The sequence below is a fragment of the Schistocerca cancellata genome, chromosome 4 (genome assembly GCF_023864275.1).
Source record: "Schistocerca cancellata isolate TAMUIC-IGC-003103 chromosome 4, iqSchCanc2.1, whole genome shotgun sequence".
Lineage (NCBI taxonomy): Eukaryota > Metazoa > Arthropoda > Insecta > Orthoptera > Acrididae > Schistocerca > Schistocerca cancellata.
The window spans coordinates 724,515,918-724,532,460 of NC_064629.1; the positions used below are offsets into that span (position 1 = coordinate 724,515,918).

The 16,543-nt window shown below is 44.7% G+C and overlaps 1 protein-coding gene across 1 annotated transcript in view; it reads right to left on the reverse strand.

The window, feature by feature from the left end:
• The window catches only part of LOC126183787 (SET and MYND domain-containing protein 4-like), a 187,201-nt gene that overhangs the window by 77,821 nt on the left and 92,837 nt on the right, over positions 1 to 16,543 (reverse strand). The window contains exon 5 of the mRNA XM_049926026.1: positions 5,999 to 6,123. Within this exon, the coding sequence (XP_049781983.1) occupies positions 5,999 to 6,123 (125 nt within the window). The remainder of the gene's footprint in view (positions 1 to 5,998; positions 6,124 to 16,543) is intronic.

The following is a 16,543-nucleotide window of genomic DNA, read 5'->3' on the forward strand; positions in this document are numbered from 1 at the left end:
GGACGGTATTTGCTTCATGATACATTACCCATGTTAAAATGGACCGTTTACCAATTGCGGAAAAGGTCAATATCGTGTTGATGTATGGCTATAGTGATCAAAATGCCCAACGGGCGTGTGCTATGTATGCTGCTCGGCATCCTGGACGACATCATCCAAGTGTCCGGACCGTTCGCCAGATAGTTACGTTATTTAAGGAAACAGGAAGTGTTCAGTCACATGTGAAACGTCAACCACGACCTGCAACAAATGATGATGCCCAAGTAGGTGTTTTAGCTGCTGTCGCGGCTAATCCGCACATCAATAGCAGACAAATTGCGCGAGAATCGGGAATCTCAAAGACGTCGGTGTTGAGAATGCTACATCAACATCGATTGCACCTGTACCATATTTCTATGCACCAGGAACTGCATGGCGACGACTTTGAACGTCGTGTACAGTTCTGCCACTGGGCACAAGAGAAATTACAGATGATGACAGATTTTTTGCACGCGTTCTATTTAGCGACGAAGCGTCATTCACCAACAGCGGTAACGTAAACCGGCATAATATGCACTATTGGGCAACGGAAAATCCACGATGGCTGTGACACGTGGAACATCAGCCGACTTTAGCGGGTTAATGTATGGTGCTGCATTATGGGAGGAAGGATAATTGGCCCCCATTTTATCGATGGCAGTCTAAATGGTACAATGTATGTTGATTTCCTACGTAATGTTCTACCGATGTTACTACAAGATGTTTCACTGCATGACAGAATGGCGATGTACTTCCAACATGATGGATGTCCGACACATAGCTCACATGCGGTTGAAGCGGTATTGAGTAGCACATTTCATGACAGGTGGATTGGTCGTCGAAGCACTATACCATGGCCCGCATGTTCACCGGATCTGACGTCCCCGGATTTCTTTCTGTGGGGAAAGTTGAAGGATATTTGCTATCGTGATCCACCGACAACGCCTGACAACATGCGTCAGCACATTGTCAATGCATGTGCGAACATTACGGAAGGCGAACTACTCGCTGTTGAGAGGAATGTCGTTACACGTATTGCCAAATGCATTGAGGTTGACGGACATCATTTTGAGCATTTATTGCATTAATGTGGTATTTACAGGTAATCACGCTGTAAAAGCATGCGTTCTCGAAAATGATAAGTTCAAAAAGGCACATGTATCACATTGGAACAACCGAAATAAAATGTTCAAATATACCTATATTCTGTATTTTAATTTAAAAAAATCTAACTGTTACCAACTGTTCGTCTAAAATTGTGAGCCATGTGTTTGTGACTATTACAGCAGCATCTATCACAAAGCGAAAAAAGTGGTCCAACTAAAACATTCATCTTTCTTTACGTATTACACGAATATGTAATAAAGAATGTGGGTTCGTATTTTAAAAAACGCAGTTGATATCTGTTTGACCTATGGCAGCGCCATCTAGCGGGACAACCATAGCGCCATCTGGTTTTCCCCTTCAAGCTAGACAAGTTTCGTTCTTTGTAGCTTTTTCGTTTGACGCTTATTTCGTGAGATATTTGGCCCTGTCACGATAAATGGACCACCCTGTATATACAAGAGCTATTCGGAAAGTAAGGTCCGATCGGGCGCGAAATGGAAACCGCAGTGAAAATCCGATAAAGCTTTGTACAGATATGTTGGTCAGTGTCTCTAGTATGCCCGTCAATCGCGTCACTTCGCTCTTTTCAGTTCTGAGCGCACAGTGAGCACATAAAGATGATGAGCTAAACAGTGTCTCCCACGAAGTATGAGGGCCAAGTGAGAGATTTCGCCTGATGTCATGCTGCCCACATAACGGAACTGTCATGCGGTTTCTTCTTCATGACAATTCTCGGCCGCACTCTGCAGGAGCAATGGAGATGCTCCTGCAGCGTTTTCGATGGGAAGTGTTTGATCACCCACAATACACCCAATAATTGGATACATCTGAGTTTCTTCTCTGCGCACATGAACCGCTGGCTCTGAAGACAACTTTTTGGCACAGTCAACGAGCTGTAGACAAGCATAGAGAATTGGCGGAAAGCACAAGCGGGTGCCTTCTATGAGGAGGGTACTGGCAAGGTGGTACAACGCTAGGGCAAATGTGTAAGTTGGAGCGGCGACTATTTAGAGAAGTAGCTCGAAGGTGTACGTAACTGTAGCAAATAAAACATTTTTTATTCTCACAGTGGTTTGCATTTCGCGACCTATCGGACCTTACTTCCAGATGAGTTCTCTTTTTTTTCCACCGGGTACAAACTCCAGGGATCGATCGCTGAGATATTAAGCAACAAAAAAGGTCTATTGAACTCATGTACAGAAATGCATGGTTTTCAGCTAGGGACCATTTATTTCATCATGCATTGTTACAGTGACTGCAGTATAATATCCGCTGTACCATGCAGCCACAGTCACAGTATGTGCTGAAAACGGTTTCCATATGACTCTACGTATGCGTGTCTGTGCTGTAGCATGTTCTATCTCACACGTTCACATCATCCAGGCTGCATCCGAACAGTGTCAAAGGCAGCATGAATACGCTGCTCCAGTGTCTCCACATCTGGAAGGGTCTCTGTGTACACGATACTTTTGAGATGGCCCCATAACCAGAAATCGCACTGGTTGAGATCCGGTGAACTAGCAGGCCGTGCAACTGGATCCGTCGGCTACGGAAGACACGATTGAGATGCGTCCAGACGTTAACAGCGAAGTGGACTGGATCAGCCACATAAACCTTCATATCACCAATGGCACTTCTTTCAGCAGGAAGCAAAGTCATCTGCAAGAAACACAAATTGTTCCGGCCTGTTAGGCGAGGTGGAAGGAAGACTAGTCCCAAAATACGGTCGCCAATTATTCCGGTCCACACATTCCGGCTGCACCGATGCTGATGAATCGCTGTCACCATACTGTGGGGATTCTGCATACTATCCCACAGGATGACTGTTATGAAAGTTGAAGATACCACACCGTGTAAAGGTGGCTTCATCTGTGGATAGGATGGATGACACAAATCGTGGTTGTCTGGTAAAGAAACCAGTGACAAAATTGCTCCCGATGTGGAAAGCCTGTCGCTAGTAAGCCCTGCACACGCTGTAATCGATAAGGGAGTAACAATTATCGTGGAGAATATTCTACACGGTCGTCTGGATTTCCCTGTACTATCGGGTCAACTACCTGGTACTGACACGGTAGTCGCCTTCCACAGTGTTATCACATTTTCGCCGCGCGGGGCAGCCGCGATGTCTCAGGCGCCTTGCCACGGCTCGCTCTCTAAGGTGGCTTGCCACGGTTCGCGCGGCCTCCCCCGTCGGAGGTTCGAGTCCTCCCTCGGGCATGGATATGTGTGTTTGTCCTTAGGATAATTTAGGTTAAGTAGTGTGTAAGCTTAGGGACTGATGACCTTAGCAGTTAAGTCCCATAAGATTTGACACACATTTTTCAATGTCCTTAATGATTTCCTGCTTCCTGAAATGACCCTGTCTCAGACAAACGGGTCCGCAGCTCGTGGTCGTGCGGTAGCGTTCTCGCTTCCCGCTCCCGGGTTCCCGGGTTCGATTGCCGGCGGGGTCAGGGATTTTCTCTGCTTCGTGATGACTGGGTGTTGTGTGATGTCCTTAGATTAGTTAGGTTTAAGTAGTTCTAAGTTCTAGGGGACTGATGACCATAGATGTTAAGTCCCATAGTGCTCAGAGCCATTTGAACCATTTTCAGACAAACGGCGAAGCACTGCTGGAAACATCGAACGCTGTCATTGTTGTCGGCAGGGATAGGTCTCCCGGTACAACCCTGCTGCCCACCACCCGTTGCCATTTGCCTTTCCGTAAGTAAACACCATGTCGGCAAGCTCTCAATTCGAATAAGAAACCATTGTGTACTACGCCGTATCACATCTACAAGATGAGTCAGCAAGAGAAGTGAATCGGACAGAACATTACCAATTATTATGGTAGGAGAGGGCACTACGACATGATGTATGATGATGATGTTTGGTTTGTGGGGCGCTCAACTGCGTGGTTATCAGCGCCCGTACAATTTCCCAACCTTTGCTCAGTCCAATTTCGCCACTTTCCTGGATGACGATGAAATGATGAGAACAACACAAACACCCAGTCATCTCGAGGCAGGTGAAAATCCCTGACCCCGCCGGGAATCGAACCCGGGACCCCGTGGTCGGGAAGCGAGAACGCTACCGCGAGACCCCGATCGGCGGACATGATGTATGAGGAACAGTACCACCCCTCTAGGAGGAAACCACGCATACTGTAAATAAGGCTCCATGGTACAGCTCGTATTAGACCGCAGTATATACAGGGTGGTCCATTGATCGTGACCGGGCCAAATGTCTCACGAAATAAGCGACAAACGAAAAAACTGCAAAAAACGAAACTTGTCTAGCTTGAAGGGGGAAATCAGATGGCGCTATGGTTGGCCCGCTAGATGGCGCTGCCATAGGTCAAACAGATATCAACTGTGTTTTTTTAAAAATAGGAACCCCCATTCTTTATTACATATTCGTGTAGTACGTAAAGAAATATGAATGTTTTAGTTGAGATATTTGGCCCGGTCACGATCAATGGACCACCCTGTACAATATCTAAGTTATCTTGTATCTTCTACAGTCACTCAACAACGACACCTTCCCGCACACCACAGCACTATCAGTAAACAACCATAAGGGAGAAGGTGCGGGAAGGTGGTGTTGTTGAGTGACTGCAGGAGGATACAAGATGACTTAGACATTCTTTCCAGTTGGTGTGATGAATTACAGCTAGCTCTAAATGTAGAAAGATGTAAGTTAATGCGGATGAGTAGGAAAAACAAACCTGTAATGCTCGGATGCAGCATTACTAGTGTCCTGCTTGACATAGTCACATTGTTTAAATATGTGGGCATAACGTTGGAAAGCGATTTGAAATGAAACCAGCATGTGAAGATTATGGCAGGAAAGGTGAATGGTCGACTTTGTTTCATTGGGAGAATTTTGGAAAAGTGTGATTCATCTATAAAGGAGACGGCATATAAGGCACTAGTTCGACCTGTTCTTTAATACTGCTCGAGTGTTCGGGATCCGTACCAGGTCGGATTAAAGGAAGATATCGAAGCAACTCAGAGGCGGGCTGCTAGATTTGTTACCGGTAGGTTCGAACAACAAGCAAGTATCACGGAGATGCTTAGAGAACTCAAAGGGGAATCCCTCGATGGGAGGTGACGTTCATTTCGAGGAACACTATTGAGAAAATTTAGTGAACGTGTATTTGAAGTTGACCACAGAACGATTCTATTGCCGTCAACATATATTTCACTCAAGGACCACGAAGATAAGATATGAGAAATTAGGGCTCATACGGAGCCATATAGATAGTCGTTTTTCCCTCGCTCTGTTTGAGAGTGGAAACAATGGAAATGGCATGGAGTTCCCACGCGGTAAGTTCGGCCGCCAAGTGCAAGTCCTATTGAGTGCGACGCCACATTGGGTGACTTGCGCGTCGACAATGGGGATGAAATGATGAGGAGGACAGCACAACACCCAGTCCCTGAGGGGAGAAAATCTCCCACCCCAGCCGGGAATCGTATCTGGGTCCCCGTGCGTGGCGTTCTAACGCGCTGTCCGTTCAACTAATGGGGCGGACTTGCGAGTGGAACAAGAACGGAAATGACTAGTAGCAATACAGTGTACCCTCCGCCACGCACCACACGGTGGCTTGCGGAGTATGTAGATGTAGCTGTCGAACCACAGAACCTTCAAAACTTCTGACACAATATTGCAGCAGCTGTTCTTACCGTCACTCTTGATATGCTGGATCGGGTATGGGCAGATCTGGACTACCAATCAGATGTGTGCCCTGTGACGAATAGTCGACACATAGGACATAAAAAAATTAAAAAATTCTACCATTTCTTGGTCATTTGTCTGTGTCTATTTTTGAAATGTTTCGTAGAATTTATGATTACTCCATTTTGGCGTTCTGTTGTAGTGAAAGGACGCTCACCTGTTGGCATGTGGGACAGGGCAGCACGCGGGCTTGCAGAGGCGTTGCGCAGTGTGTGCAGTGGTCGGCCAGCGCCTCGGCCGTCAGGGACCACGCGAACGCCTCCTCCACCAGCAGCACGCTCCCTGCCAAACAACAGCCGCACATTCAGAAACAATACTTTTGTCTGGTTGCTATGTTAAATTACAAATCTTGTACGTGTACTGCAGCCACGATTCTCACAATGCCAACTTTCGACAAGACAGCAATCAACCGTACGTTATCTACTTCGTGTTTTAATCCTTCACTGAAGAGCCAAAGAAACTGGTAAACCTCCCCAATATTGTGTAGGGCCACCGCGAGCACGCAGAATTGCCGCAACACGAAGTGGCATGGGCTCGTCTAATGTCCAAAGTAGTGCTGGAGGGAACTGACACGATGAATCCTGCAGGGCTGTCCATAAATGAATAAGAGTACGTGGGGGTGGAGAGCTCTTCTGAGCAGCACGTTGCAAGGCATCCAAGATATGCTCAATAATGTTCATTTCTGAGGAATTTGGTGGCCAGCGGAAGTGTTGAAACTCAGAAGACTGTCCCTGGAGCCATCATGTAGCAAGTCTGGACGTGTGGGGTGTCGCATTGTCCTGCTGCCCAAGTCCGTCGGAGTGCACAGTGGACATGAATGGATGCGGGTGATTAGACAGGATGCTTACGTACGTGTCACCTGTCAGAGTTCAGATGGTTCAAATGGCTCTGAGCACTATGGGACTCAACTGCTGTGGTCATAAGTCCCCTAGAACTTAGAACTAGTTAAACCTAACTAACCTAAGGACATCACACACATCCATGCAAGAGGCAGGATTCGAACCTGCGACCGTAGCGATCGTGCAGTTCCAGACTGTAGCGCCTTTAACCGCTCGGCCACTTCGGCCGGCCCTGTCAGAGTCATACCTAGACGTATGAGGGGTCTCATATTGCTCCAACTGCACACACTCCACACCATTACAGAGCCTCCAGCAGCTTGAACAGTCTACTACTGACATGCAGGGTCCATGGATTCATGAAGTTGTCTCCATACCCGTACACGTCCAACCGGTAGATACAAGAGTCCAATGTCGGTGTTGACGTAAAGCTTTGTGTCGTGTAGTCGTCAAGGGTACACGAGTGGACCTTCGGCTCCATATCGATGATGTTTCGTTGAATGGTTCGCACTCTGACAGTTGTTGATGGCCCAGCATTGAAATCTGTAGCAATTTCCGGAAGGGTTGCACTTCTGTCACGTTGTACGATTCTCTTCAGTGGTCGTTGGTCCTGTTCTTGCAGGATCTTTCTCAGCCTCTGTGATGTCGGAGATCTGATGTTTTACCGGATTATTGATATTCACGGTACACTCGTGAAATGGTCTTATGGGAAAATCCCCAGTTCATCGCTACCTCGGGGATGCTGTGTCCCGTCGCTCGTGCACCGACTGTGACACAACGTTCAAACTCAGTTAAATTTTGATAATGTGCTATTGTAGCAGCAGTAACCGATCTAACAACTGCGCCAGACACTTGTTGTCTTATATAGGCGTAGCCAACCGCAGCGCCGTATTCTGCAAGTTCACATATATCTGTATTTGAACACTCATGCCTCTACCAGTTTCTTTGGCGCTTGAGTGTAGTTGTATTCGTAGTAAATGCATACAGTAAGCCTGGATGGACTATGACCTTCCTCTAAATCAGGGTTACAACGTTTTTTCCGTCTGCACAACTAAAGTGTGGTGTTATATGCGAAGAACCGGTACAATTCTCACGACTCACACATAGGTGTTCTAGTTGCATTGGAATTCCGGTCAGTCGTCACAAGTTCGAACATAAGGCAGTTAATGATACTCCTTAGGAACATAATAGTAAGAGTTGAGAACGATCACATTATGCATTCAGTTTGTGAGTGGAGGCGTCATTGAATAAGTTAAAGAGCATGTTCCGCCAGCCATTCAGGGTACAAGGTACAAGCAACTGCAGGTTGTTGTGCACGTTCGAACAAATGATGTCTGTAGCCTGGCCTCCAAGACCATTACAGCGACTGACACAATAGGCTGACAAGACCAGTGTCACTTCTGGAATTTCGGAGAAGCTCACAATATTCAGCATTGTTCGCAGAAATGATTGTGACCCCATGGTTTTGTGTCGAGTAGAAGGTTTGGACTGCACTTCATTTCGAAGGTTCTGTGACAAACTAGGCTGCGACTTCCTAGACTTGCGTCAAGGGCTGATAACTGTAAGGTCATACGAGACCCTGCAGTATTTGTGCAAGAACCAATGAAGTGTCGCCACTCCCCCCACCCCCCACCCCACCCCTCCAATCCTAGTGACAAAAAAATGGCCGAGGTTGAAGTGCTCATGAAAAGCAGTGGAGCTCATATAATGTTAGATACAGAAAGATGGCTAAGACCCTAAGTTGACAGCAGTGAGCTTTTTGAGGCAAATCTAATTATTTGTCGAAAGAATAGGCTAATGGGGAAGGAAGGTAGTGTATTTGTCGCAGTAGACAGGAAACTCAAATCCACCGAGACGGCAATTTAAGCTGTATACGAGACTTTTTGGGTAATACAGTATCACGTGTGTGTACAAATTTATTATTGGATACTTCTATCGACCACTAGACTTCCCCAGATATAACAGAACGCCTTCGAGAAAACATTGGCTCGCTAGTACATTTGTTCCGCAATCATGTTTTCATAGTTGGAGGAAGATTTAATTATAGTTTTCTAAGTGGTGAGCGTGACAAGACATCTTGCGATATAATATTAAATGGCTTTTCTGAAAACTAACTTGAACAGATAGTTCGGAAACCCAGTCATAATGGAAATACGTTAGCTCTAAAGGCAACAAACAGGCCTGACCTCTTTGAGAATGTCCACGTGGAAAGTAATTTTTAGGCGATTGTAGCAACAATCATGACTGCTGTACAAAGGACAACGAAATCAGGAAGAAAAATTTACATTTCAGTAAACTAGATAGAGAGGCAGTAGTGTTGTATTTCAAGGAGAAACTTGAAATATTTAACACTGTATAGCAGCATATAGAAGAAATGTGGGTCAATTTCAGAAAAATAACTGAATAAGCATAAATACGTACTCTAGTAAACGGGAGCGACTCCTCCGTAGTTTAAAAGTCCTGTATAGAAACACCTAAAGAAACAGCCACTACTGCACAATAAGTGTAAACCAAAGAATGGGGCTATCAGCAGAAAGATGCTACAGAATGAGCATTTGGCTAATACAGAGTGTCCCACTCAAACCTCCCTGATTTCAAATACCCAGGAAAAAAAAGCCACAGTAGGTACTACAATGAAAAATGCACCACATTGTAGAACCTCTCAAAGAATTTATTTATTATCAATACACCTCTACATGTAAAGTTGTAGCACGAAGAATATCGAGTCTATATTCAATTTCTTGCCAGCTTCTTTGTAACAGCTTCAGTGGTCTCAGTGTTAGTGCCCAGACATCAGTGATGATTTTAACTATCGAATCACTGAAAAGTTGATTGATATATGAGAAACAGCCAAATGAAACTGAACACCCGCCGCATCGGGACCATAGAATGGTTCCATTCAAAAGTAATCATCACACGCAGCGATCAGTTCTAGTTTCGTAGAACGCAGTCGGCCGCTCACTGACCCAGAACTTCAGCCTCTCTCGCACTTACTCATCCGACCGAAACTGACGGCCACGCGTGTCTTTCTTCAGGTTGTCAAAGATGTAAAGCTCACACGGTGAAAGACCCAGGCTATACGGAGCAAGTTGCAGTGTATCCCAAGCAAACCGCTAGAGCATATGCTTTGTCTAACTGGCAGTGCAGCAGGATAATTCCGTCCGACAGCATTCAGACAGCCCGAGGGCCAACGACGAAGCCAACGGTCGAAACATCCCACATTTCCTTCTCCAACGAAATGCAAAGCTATTCACATAAGTTCCGGTATGGACATTATGACCTTCTTCTTCGATTGCAGGGGCCGTCTGCTCGATGAGTACCTCGAGCGTGGAACCACAACCAATGTACAGCGCTATTAAGACACTTTGCAGAAACTGTGACACACCATGAAGTCAAAACGTCCAGGATTGCTGTCGGACGGAATCGCCCTGTTGTACTATACTCGCTCCTCCACCTCTACAATCGGACAGAGGCTACACTTCAGCAACTTGGTTGGGAAACCCCGCAACATCTTCTGTAACAGCCTGGATCGTTCACCGTGGATTTTTTGACATGTTGGCGACCCGCAGAAAGACATGCCTGGGCTTTGGTTTCAGTCGGACGAGGAAGTGTAAGGGTGGGTGCGGTTGTGGATCCGACAGCGGCCGATCACGTTCTACGAAACAGGAGTAATGGATCTTCCGTCTCCCAGGGGGATAAATGTTTTAACGCGTGATTACTTTTGAATGGAACCATTTCTTGGTCACATTGTGGCGGGTGTTCGGTTTTCATTTGACTGCCCTTTATAGACATTAGTGTCAGTGAGGTTGAGAAACAGATAATATCGGTAGAACTCAACAAATCAGGATTTAATGGAATCACTATCAGAGTCTATACAGAATCTTCATCTTATTTCACCCCTATTTTAACAAAAGCGTATCATAGATTCGTCAATAAAAATACTTTGCCTGGTATTTGGAAGGAACCACACGTCATATGAGTACAAGAAAGGTAGCAGGAACGATCCATGAAACTTCCGTTCGATATCTTTGACATCCTTCTGTAGTAGAATCTAATTCTGAGCTCAGATGTAATGATATTTCTCGAACAGATTGACCGTTTCCTTGCCAGCCAGCATGGATTCCGGAAACATTTGCTCATGGGAAACCCAACTTGTGCTTTTCTCATTGGCCGCCCTGAAAGCCATGGAACAACACAAGCAAGTGCTTGCAGTGTTTCTGCAGTTGAGAAGTCCCAATGAATTACTTACCAGTGGAATCATAATTCGCACACTGTTTGCTAGACTTGTCAAGAAAAGTTATTTTGTATCTCCCCACTGAACCTTGAGGGCACGGGGGGGGGGGGGGGGGGGAGTATGAGGGAGGAGTAGTGGCCCTCTGGCGTCTGGAAGTGATCTTGAAGAGCTTGTTAACACCTGCAGAGTATGCTGTGGTACTGAAATAAATTGGAGAGCGACGTGACGTTGAAGAACTGGTTCAAACCCCCTGGGGTTGGGGCAAAACAAGTTCAAACAATAAATGAATTAAATGTACTGAAATTGACCAGTGGCTATAAAATCAGTGGAAACGAAGTGACATAAAATGATATCAGAGCAAACAGATGATATATGTTGAATTCTTACTGTAATGAAAATGTGGCGACAGTTGAAAATTTGAGCCAGACCCTTCACTGTCTGACTGTGCCATCTACAGTGACCCTAACTTTTAATGTCGAAGATGTGGTAGCACAAAACAGGATACGCAGGAATAGGACTGTGGCTTACTCTGCTACAAGGAATGTATGTGAAATAAATTAAGTGCACTGAAATGGATCTATGGGGCGAGATCAATGAAACTGCAGTGAGATCAGATTGTATCAGTGCATACCCATTACTCGTGAAAAAATTTGTGGTAGAAGTGTTCGGAAATTAAAGGCGGAAACTACAGTGAAATTGGAAATTAGAGCCAGGTATGTAGCCGTGAACAATAACCTGATGGTCAAGGTCATTGCAGCATGCGGAAGTGATACTCCCTTCATTACAACCTTTAGATTAAGAGCTCTGTTGCTTTCATGTCTATCCATTTTATTTTATCAGCTACTTTAATTTGAAATTTTATTACTTCATTCCTCAACTGGATATGCGAACGCACTACTATAGTACGAAGAAGATGTTTACTTTAGAAGACTCAATGAAGACTTTTTGTACTCATCTGAAGGCAGCATTTCGCGGCATTGATAGAAGAACCAGCGTAGATCCCAGGAAGGCTTCCTCGAGAAAATACTCCAAGCTTAAATCTAGGTCAGTTGCCGGGAGCAAAGAAGGGACGTAGGGAAAGAAGGAGGGATCACATAAAAACAGGGGTTAAAGCCACCGCTCGCAAAAAGCAGAAAATTCAGCTTCGACTCCTGGTTGACAACATTTTTTAATTGTGACTACACATTGAAGTTCAGACATGATACAGCACGTAACTTCCTAGCAGATTTTAATCTGCCAGGAAGTTTCATATAAGCGCACACTCCGCTGCAGAGTGAAAATCTCATTCATGATACAGCACGCCTAACCACCGAAAATGCAGCGCCATTTTAACATATCATAATAGACATATCGGTACTTCACAGTTTCTCCACTTTTTATACAATATAAATAATCAATTTAATATTGGATTGTGATATAGTGTGGTGTTGACTATTGACACCAAATCACATTTTCCCCACAGGAAGCCAACAACGCAACATGAAGGGTGTATGGTGAGGGACCATAAGTAATGTAATTGCAGCCTCGTCGAATTGTAGCTGAAAGAAGTGGTTAGACAGTTCTCATATTTGGGAAGACGGTGATTAAAATCCCCATTCTTCCCTCCTGGTGTGGATTTCTAGGGATCACCTTAAGGTGAATGTCGGGATGATTCCTTTCAAAAGGCAGGGCTTATTTATTTTCCCATCCTTCCCTCAATCATAGCTTGTGGTCCATGTGTAATGACATAGTCGGTGGCGGTAAGTTAAACCTTAAATCTTCCTTCTTGAATTGGTGAATCTATATGACATCGAATGTACCAAAATCCTCATTGAACAACTGCTCAGATGGAATGGAACCTGACGCTGTTTGGCTTGCATTTTTATTGATTTACTTATTAGTTTTGGTATCGTCTTCTGATCGGTTTAATGCAGTCAGCGCCGAATTAGTCTCCTGTGATGTTCTTTCAGAGAATAAAATCAAATTTACAAAGAGCTTGGTAGTATGAGCATATGACGCTGCAGCCCCTCTGACCTGGATGCATGCACTGATTCGTGTGGGACGAGTCTCATAAAGCCATTGTATCATCTCTTGAGGCAAGCTGGCTATTGATATCCTGGATACTGGGACAGAGTTGACGTCCGAGCTGAACCCACACGTGTTCTATTGATGACAGATCTGGGCATCTCGCTGTACCTCCACATCACACATATAGTTCATAGAGGCAGTTACTATGTGTGTACGAGCTTTGTTTTGTTGAAAAACTGGAACTTCGATACTGTCGCATAAGAGGTAACACGTGGGATCGCACGATGTCCGTGAAATACCGTTGTGTCATCAGAATTCCCTCAGTAGTCTAAACAACGAAGGAAAATTGGAGGGAGAAACTCATGTAGTCGCAAATTTTTGGTATAGTGATAGGAGGGAGTTTCACGAACAACATACTAAAAATCCTGTGAGCGGTTAGTTGGGGTGGGGGACGGGGGCTTTTAAAGGTACCTTTTTTAAGTTTCTCTTGAATAACTCGAAAATTGCGGCTTCTAGCGACAATGTTTCCCTGTAAAAAATTAAGGTACGTTAATTTTCGTACAAAATAATGTCTCATTCATTTTTTCTCTGAGACTAATAGTTCCCGAGTTGCAGGGAATGCAAAAATCGCAGTTTAATTCCCCATCTTGTATACCGCACTACTTCACAAAAAGCAACTACAGTGTGTTTCACAAAGTTTTACTGACCCTTTCACAACTTGCCTTATGAATCCCTGGCGATGCAGCGTGCAGACGTGTACGGGGGTGTTTATTTTCCACAAAGTTCGTTAACACTATATGGAATACATATGTCAGTCACTAATCATACTAAAACTAGAAATGCATATGGACTAAATGTATGTAAATCTCTGCACACTGTTCTACATTGCTAGCTGGAAATCGATTCTTAATCATCCTGTACGACAGCTGCAGTGTTCTTCTGGAAAAATCAATCTCCTCTACCACAGTCACTGCTCTCTTTTCAGTTTATAAACATACTATTCCTTTCTTATGTTATCTTTCCAGTTTTCTTTTGTGCGTATGCAAAATAACTTCACTGGGCTCGTGAGTATATAATGGAGTTGTTTTTAGTTTATTAAACGCGTAATTATTTGCAGTTGTTAAGTAAGCTGTTACGTAAAAAAGCCACTCTGGAGATTTCAACCGTCCACCACAGTGAAGAGCCTGTCCAAGTTTAACCTATTGGAAATATGTATTCGATAATGTTGATTTTGCCCGCATCTCGTGGTCGTGCGGTAGCGTTCTCGCTTCCCACGCCCGGGTTCCCGGGTTCGATTCCCGGCGGGGTCAGGGATTTTCTCTGCCTCGTGATGGCTGGGTGTGGTGTGATGTCCTTAGGTTAGTTAGGTTTAAGTAGTTCTAAGTTCTAGGGGACTGATGACCGTAGATGTTAAGTCCCATAGTGCTCAGAGCCATTTAATGTTGATTTCATTATCTCCACTACCAATGACTGGAATACTTTTCATGGCTTGAGGGCATCAAATGCATCAACTTAGTCTCAACTCTAGCAACATCTGAAGAGGCCCAGAGGCCTGAATTGGCTCCCTCTGCAACAGAAGTAGACCAACAAGGTGCCATGGAACTTCAGATACTTGAACGTAAGTCAAGCAAGGCATTACAGCAGATTACTGTTCTAGATGTGAACATGAACAATCTTATTCTATTTGACATATTGCAAGACATACTGTGGATATGTGGTAAGTGCCTCCAGTCAGTGCAGCCACTGCGCGGGGTAGCCGTGCGGTCTAAGGCGCCTTGTCACGGTTCACGCGGCTCCCCCCGTCGGAGGTTCAAGTCCTCCCTCGGGCATCGGTGTATGTGTTGTCCTTAGCGTAAGTTAGTTTAATTAGTGAGTAAGCCTAGGGATCGATGACCTCAACAGTTTGGTCCCATAGAACCTTACCACAAATTTCAGTGCAGCCCACTCTACAAGTGCCAGCAGTTCCTGAATAGAAGAAATTTACGCTGTCTATCAGTAACACAATGTTGAGAGAAGTGCAGTATCCTTCTGGTCATTCATTAACTCAGCCCCAAATGACTACAACACGGTTACACGGCTTCACAACATGCTGTCAACGACAGACAGTAGCAAGATGCCACATTTACCAGTCCAATCTCTTTTCCATCAGCACTACATAGGTCGGTAACAACAGCAAAGTTACAAATTAAGCACTTCTCAGCCATTTACTATAGCAACGTATTGTACATAAAAGCTCAGTTAACAACTGCAAATAAGTACCCGCTTAACTCCACTTCATAAACACGAGCTCACTGCATTGAAGTTATTTTGTCTACTTTTTAAAAGAACTGGACAAGAAATGTTGGAGAGGTATGGTCTGTGGTAAGCTGAAAAGCCAGCAGCACTCGTGGCGAGCACCTTATCTACGTTACTGACAAACCTGCTGTGATTTGTATGTTTCTATTTAGCATTGACCACCAGTCAACATTGGCGACGACTCGATCGTCGTCATCATAACAAGTATTGTTATCAACTCATAACTGAATTCAATGTAGTGTTAATACACTTTGAAGAAAATAAGCCCCCCCCCCCCCCACACTCAGGAGTATCTGTGCAATGCGTCGCGAGTGATTCATAACACGAGCTGCGGAAGGGTCGATATAACTTCGTGAAATACCATTTAGTAATTTTATGCGACGTAGTGGGTTAGAGAAAGGGGGACTCGCCTGCTCGCTCCTCAGTTTGCAGCGTGCATAGGAGGGCGTGGATGACCACAAACCGGCAACCTTCCTTCCCTCAGTCATCGATCCTCCACCTCCCCCCACCCTTTCCAACTTGTTACATCCCCACAACACAATTTATTCCTAAATACGGTTTTACTGCATTTGTATGTGGTACACGTATTTAATATGTATTTTTAACTCAATTTATTTAACAATAAACATTAATTTTATGACATTAAAACACTATTTTTAATAATTAGGGATTTTTCTATCCCCTGCAACGCGGAAACTGTTAGTCTTAGAGAAAACTAAATATGACCTTTTTTCCAGGAAATTTAATGTAGTTTAATTTCGTACCAGGAAACATTTTTTGCTAGATATTCAAGAAATTACCATGGAATGAACACCCCTAGCTGCATACAGTCATTGATATAAGTCAACGGGGACAGTTGAAAATGTGTGTCCCGACCGGAACTCGAACCCGGGAACTCTTGCTTACATGGCAGACGCTCTATCCATCTGAGCCACCGAGGACACAGAGGATAGTGCAACTGCAGGGACTTATCTCTGGCATACCTCCAGTGAGAACCACATTCCCAACTTATTGTCCCGCACTAATTCATAGTGCCCCTGCCCATTATACTCATTACTTGCGGCTTTTTTGCCGATTCCCGTAAGAGTTCGGGCTCTGTTTGTGCATCCGCACAGAAGAAGATAGTCAAATGGCCGGTGAACCTTATATATATTCAAGAAAAACATAGGGAAATGACATTTAAACGTCTCCCTCTCCTACCACCCCTGCCTCAACGCTGATACCCCACCAGTCGATTTTAATACGTTGTTTATGACACTCCCACCAGCCACCATAAAAATTTTTTGACGACAGAAGAGTTATGTCCCATATTCGACCATTTTTGGTGCTC